Source organism: Branchiostoma lanceolatum, chromosome 5, assembly GCF_035083965.1.
Source record: "Branchiostoma lanceolatum isolate klBraLanc5 chromosome 5, klBraLanc5.hap2, whole genome shotgun sequence".
Taxonomy (NCBI): Eukaryota; Metazoa; Chordata; class Leptocardii; order Amphioxiformes; family Branchiostomatidae; genus Branchiostoma; species Branchiostoma lanceolatum.
Window position 1 is genome coordinate 15,276,634 of NC_089726.1, and position 6,779 is coordinate 15,283,412.

The 6,779-nt window shown below is 42.6% G+C and overlaps 1 protein-coding gene across 1 annotated transcript; it reads right to left on the reverse strand.

Annotated features, from left to right (window-relative positions):
* Positions 1–646: 646 nt before the first annotated feature.
* Positions 647–5,725, reverse strand: LOC136435401 (UDP-glucuronosyltransferase 2B33-like). The gene is made up of 8 exons (XM_066428868.1): positions 5,585–5,725; positions 4,178–4,511; positions 3,705–3,942; positions 3,112–3,283; positions 2,602–2,758; positions 2,179–2,398; positions 1,688–1,907; positions 647–1,528 (listed from the first exon to the last, which is right to left on the reverse strand). The coding sequence occupies exons 2-8, from the start codon at positions 4,463–4,465 to the stop codon at positions 1,243–1,245; spliced, it is 1,581 nt and encodes a 526-aa protein (XP_066284965.1). The 5' UTR covers positions 4,466–4,511; positions 5,585–5,725; the 3' UTR covers positions 647–1,242.
* Between the last annotated feature and the right edge of the window lie 1,054 nt (positions 5,726–6,779).

Here is a 6,779-nt window from a genome sequence, read left to right on the forward strand (position 1 = left end):
GGTTGGCGATATAACAAAAAGGGGACAGAATAGAAAGCCTGACAAAAACACGTAAAAAAACAGCCGGGCCCACCCCTCTGCTCGGTCAATACACTGCACCAAAACTGCACCACAAGCAATGCTAGGCACGGAAAAGTCACATGTACTATGTCTTTCAAAATGTGCATGATATGAAATAAAGATTTATTCTATTCATATATATTGACTGTACCATTTCATCATCACTTTCAACTTAAAGCATTGCAATATCAAACCTTTGTGGCCCATATAATATCAACATACTTTTTCATGATCTGTTACAATATATATCAGCTCACTAGATACATATACTAGTCCTGTACCACTAAATGCTTTTTAGCCTTATCTAGGCTGGACTCATTTCTCCATCCCCCCCCCCCCACCCCTTATAACTTCCAAACGGTATGGTGTGTGATCATATTTGCAGGGGGTGATAAGCATGTAAATAATAATCACTCTCCATAATAAGCCCTGATTATTTGGCGAATTAAGATAATGTGTTCGTGGAACTCTAGTTCCAGCTGTGTATGTGGGTGGACACCTATCACCAGGAGTGACCCATTTGGCTACAGGGGTGGTTAGCCGTTACTGTGGTCCTAGAGTGCACTTTTGTTTGAGAGAATATCCATTCAAACTTTAAACTTCCTTTAATTTCGGTTTTAATTCGAATATACTAAACAATAAATGAAGACATAAACATGGATTCTTTCTTAATAATGCGAGTAGTGTATCTTAAAAAATTGCTTATTTGGTGACTGACGTCATTACGATTTATTTTCGAAATGGCTGATAAGGAGTTACAAGCAGATTTACATTACTCATGTCTACCTCATAACAATCAAAGACAGGTTTAGAAAACACAGACTCGTAGTCGTAGTAACAATATCGTTGGGGCGGGTAGCTGTCAGAGAGGCCTGACAGTCAAGAAACGTTACGATATTTCACCCAAACATCTGCTTCTACATTAACATAAGCATTATATTGTCACAAAGAGTGTTAACAATAATGCAAGATTATATCATCATGCTTTATCACTCCTGTATTTCAGTATGTACTTCAGTATGTTAGTAGATGGTGCCGACATTGATTGGTACTTTATTTCCTCCAATTAAATGTATTTTCATATATATAATCAGTTTAGATTAAAGGCATCCTTGAAAGGGGACTGTGCTTTTTCTTTTGATTGATATTTGCAAAGAATCTTCTGCTTCAAAAACCTACCAGTCAGTTGGTTTTCTTTTTGGTGTTGGTGTTTCCCTTCTTGCACATGCCATATGCAAACGAACAACACTTCCAACAAGACAATAATATAGCAGATATAACTGCAACAAGCAGGGCAATAACGTCTAACAAGTAGTACTGGTAGAACGGAAGTTCGATCGCCCTCGACCTGAGATGGGGGAGGCCGCCATGTTTGATGACGTGTTCTATCCACCATACTGCCCGCTCCATGGGCGACTGTGGTTGGTCACGAAGATGCGTGGAGACTTGGTCCGCTTTCTCCTTGTACCTGAAACAAAGTTCAGCACAGCCCATTACGTTACACACCACAGCTGGTTATAAAGAACTAAAGTTACTTCAGAAGGATAATGTTTCACGCATACATAAAGGCGCAAAGACGCAAGAAGTGAGTAAGCTATTGCCGAAAGTCACTCCACCTCACACCTACCTAGGATCCGAAATAACAGACGTGATAGCCTGGTAAACCTCCTCTGACGTCACACTGTGAATGTCCAGTGACACCGCCATCCCACGGGCCACCATCCGGGCGATGTTGTCATGAGCATCGGTCACCAGCGGCATGCCGACCAGGGGCACCCCATGGTACATGGCCTCTGCTACTCCGTTGTAACCACAATGTGAGACAAACGCCTTTGTCTTTGGATGAGCTGTTGTGCAAGACTAACGGTTAGTGACAGGATGAACAGATACAGTAGTTGATATATCTGACTGTATAGACTATGGTTAACTATCACCGAACCATACAAGCACTGAGGTTTCTTTAATACATTCTTTATAACCATTGAAGGGCTTGCAGGCAACGTGAAAAACCTACCCCACTAAATTGTACATGTCGCTAGCCAAGAAGACATCCTGCCGTAGAATCTGAAAGCTTCAAGAATTCCACATCATTTTTCACAGCGCATTGACTGTATTTACCTAGTAAGTCGTTTTGAGGCACCCACTCCATGGTCTTGGTGTTGGACCCCAGACTTGGAGGTGGCGTCCCAGCGTAGCGCCACACGACCTTCTGCGGCAGACGGGCAAAAGCAGCGGCCAGCATGTCAGCTGTCACTGCGGGCATAGCCGCTACCATGGAGCCGAACGTTACAAGTACAACACCGTTATCTCCAGAACTCTGCACAAACTTCTCCATCTCCTATATGGTTACGAAAAGGAAAGTATACCAGTTAGTCTAATCAGAAAAGGGATGTTAATACATTACCTATGTCTGAACCTTTGTCGCCATATAAAACAAGTTTTTAATCTATACCATTATTCATACATTTATACCAAAGAATGTATTTTGCATCATTTGATTATATCCTGTAACGCTACTCATTTTTTCTTCTACGCACTGACCTCACTTAGCGCCTTGACGTCCTCAGCCACGTGCCCTGCTATGCTGACCATATTTGGCATCATGGGTTTTGGGAAGTCGAACATGAGATCTGATTGGTAGAGCCACACGTCGGTTCTTGCAAGGGCAGCAGATATGGTAAAATCGTCCCCAATGGTTCTGTTGGTGGTAAAAATGTTCCTGAGTACTGTTTTATTTTTTGCACATTTCTGTCCAGATAGGAGAAACAGGCTTCTCCCGTTATACTATATTATTACGCATCAAAGGTATAATTCTGACGAACACTGGTTCCAAAGTACAAATGGAATTTACCCAAATACAGTATTACTAATGGCGCTGCACTCACACCCTGAAAAATACTTTTTTGTGTGAAACTGAAGAACATTTGTCAAATGAACATGTAGAGTATCAAAGCTGATACAGAAACGTCAATGTGAGGACAACTCACAGAAGAAGTTGCTGCCCATTAAACGTGTCATGCGCGCAAATATCAATATAACAAATGCACAAACCTTTTCGCAAGATCGTCGTAACTCTTATCGACGATCAGCTGTCCAATAGTAGAAAATGCGAAGTAAACCAACACGTTCTTAACTCTCTGTAGAAATGTCATGCGATCAGACAACCCTGATGACGCTGTTGGCACGTAAGCAAGAGGATTGGGCACACCAGTGGCACGAACGTCTGAAAAATACGAACAAATGAGCCATGCACTAGTCAATATGACAGTTTTGAAATGGCTTAGAAAATCTACAGCAGGAACAAATGGGGAAGACCAGCAACCCTAGCTCATTGCCAAGGAGCGCAGACTAAATACGTCAGGATCTTTCAAATGATAGATGAAAGAAATCCGAAACTATCGCTCGAATGGCAAATAAAAGGTGGTGTAGATAGAGAGTAGGTTCGACGGCAATGTGGAAAGAAACGGCGACCAATGACTCGTCTTAGATAGAAGAATAAAAACCAGGGCAAACGGCAGGTTAGTAAACCTTTTATCTGCTCACAGCTCGTGCAGGAATAGGAGGACCTAATGCTAATTGTATAAGAAGAGCAACATGATGATGAATATCGGTGACCTGCCCTACATGTACAAATATGCACACACCTTGTCCCGTAGGCATAGACCTCATTGTGCAGACTAGCGGCAGGTCCAAGTACTGCGCCACGAGGGGCCCGCAAGACAAACCAGCATACGTCAGGACTACGTCATAGTGGCTGTTGTTCAGTTTCGTCAGAAGTTGCTTGTCACTCAAAATCTCTTCGTTAAGGTCCAGCAAGGCAGAACGGAAGATATTGAGAAGTTTCAGGAGGCCTAATGTTCCAGTTGAATTCGAAGAAAATGCCTGTTGTACAAATACATCAGAATGCATGCTGTCACAAGATGGCTGTTACTATACTGCATGCCTTGTCGAATGAAGCTTGGAGGTTTGGAACAAGATTGACGATTGGATATCATTTGATTTACATCTTTATGTTTGTTCAGGATTGGCTACAATTTCTTGGAAGAATGCATTTGATGTTGACTCGTTTGAACATTTTGTTAAGTTATGGACTCTGAGCTCTAAATGCAGCACTTACCATTTGCTCAGGCACAGTCTTTACGAATTCCTTAAACGGTGGTGGTTTTTCGGGATCTCCAAATGTTTCGTACTGCAAGGTCGGCCATTTCCGCATCAGGTCGCTCTTCTGACTAGCAGGAACCACCACAGTGACGACATGTCCTCGGGAGGCCAAGACTTCGGCAATCTTCGCCACGTCCATCCAGGCGCTGGTGTACGTCACTGTCGCAACGAGGATGTCGGCAGCTTGGACAAGTTGAGACAAGATGGCGGCAACCGCCAGGAACAAGTGCAAACCAGTCGGCATCCTTCAGCAGCAGTAGTAGTAGTAGTAGAGTGTTCGATGTCAGGATCTGATAATCAGAAATGACATTGAAAGATATTGATGGACAGCCAGTTATATTTCAATCATTAACGTCATTCAACAACGTACGTTTGGCTATGGTTACTTTCTGAAGTCGTGTTTTGTGCGTGAATGCTGATTTTGGTGTTGACATTGTTCTGGCATTGATTTGCCGAAAACTATTTGTAAATTGACAATAGATAGGCATGATAAAATCAGGTTACTTTGAAATCTACCCTGTGTGTTTTGCCAATATACTCAAGCGGTTGGGCATTTTGTTCTGAAAAAGGCAAAACACGTTTTCGTAGATTTTGTTGCGCCTGTATGCGGATGGTTAGCCTAAAAAAAGCAAAAGTGGGGCAAGCTAACTCTCTGTATTTGTTCAACCGCCCTTCGGTGTCACACACAAGCTTAAATTGCCTCCATAGCAGTACCTAATATGGTAGGCTTTTTGATACTATTGTCATCCTGTTATTACCTACTGTTTTCATTGGAGCTCGGTGTTGTTAGAAACAGGTTCTAGATAGAATAAAGTAGTCATCAGAAAAAAAGTAGTACTTTAGCAAACAAAAAAAGTAGTATTTTAGCAAACAAAACGTTCATCATTTAGACGCCGACCTGAGAATGACCTGCTATCGACACTAGGCCCAACCTTTTGATTGATAGGTCACCGTGACTAAATAAAGAAAGGTGTGAATTTTGTTAGCTTCTTTGGTCCCCACCAAAGAATTTGAAATAAGAGAACTAGGAATGGAACATGAGAGACTAGCAAAGCAAAAGCGTCATGGTAATTGTTAATCTAATCTTCCAACTACGAATTAAAGGTTGTCTGATTGATTGTCGCCTCCACAACAAAGGAAGGTTCGGGGGGGGGGGCATCGCGCTGGATACAACGAACTTTACATATGTGACCAGCGGAGCCTGGAATCCATTCTCTCTAGCTGCAGTCCAATTCCAACCTTTGGCGGAGCTGGACCCCAGGCTTTACTAGCGAGCTGTACACAGTGATATGACACAGAGATTAAAATGAATGCAAACATGAGAAACCCCAGGGCCTGCATCATTCTTATCATGTTCCTTTACCAGCTGGTAACAAGCAGTAAAATCTGATGATCTCTTGAAAACTGTCCTTCAGCGACATACGTTGGATCCTGGGAGACGGTAACTTGCGGCAACACAACTCAGGAGTCGTGTGTACTATACAGCTACATAACCGTGTCAAAGGTCAGTGTCCGACAGCATTTACGCGTTATATTTTGGGTCATGACAGGCTGAGTGACGTGGCACCATTCTCTGACCTCTCGGTTTACAATTGTCGTTGGAAAAAATGTACTTCCCAAAAATGAGAGAGAAACTTGGCCATTCACAAATTTCACACCTCCCAGAATTCCCGGTGACCTTTGAGAGTTCGGTCCCAGACCTAGATAATTATCTTCGACGAGTACTTGTACTCGGAGAAGATTATGTTTTCGGTTGAAAAATCTGTTGGGTGGGTCTGTATGTATGTCAGGAGCATAACTCAAGAAAGCTGCAATGAATCTTTATGATTTTTGGTAGGTGTGTAGTGGTTGTGCAAAGGAAAGTCAACTTCGGAAATGGTTCACCTTACGTTTTTCAACAGTACTGCAACGGACTTTTAATTTTGTGTGTTTGTATGTAGGCAAAAAAGTGACGGAAACGTTGATGGATCTTCATGATTTTTTGCAGGTGTGTAGATGTTGTAGAAACGGAGGTCAAGTTCAAAAACGGTTCCACTGGCATTTTCCGTCGGTACTGCAGCGGGCTTTGTGTGGATGTGTATTTGTATGTCGCCAGCATAACTCGAGAAGCTGTAGGTGGATCTGTATGATATTTAGTGGATGGGTAGGGTTTACAGAAAGGAAGGCCAAGTTCGATAATGGGCCTTCTAGCGGGTACCTAAGGTACTGCAGCGGAACTTACATGATTAATAAAGAAAGTTTGTTAACCCACAGCATTTCATAATGGGACAGTGTCAGGTCATGTAAACAGATGGCCTTGCATAAACGTACATGTAGGTCAAATAGATAAACAGATGGGACTCCCACTATTCTCCAAGCAGAGGTGTGGGTCCAGCTGGTTTTTAACGTGTTCAGTTTAGGCATTTTTGTTCAACATACGGTTCGCTACATAACTAAAAGGGGACAAAATAGAAAGCCTGACAAAAACACCTAAAAATGCGTCAAAAACCACTGTCCAGCCATACCCACTCCTCTGCTTGGAGAGTACACTGTACCAAAACTGCACCACTGCTAGGTGC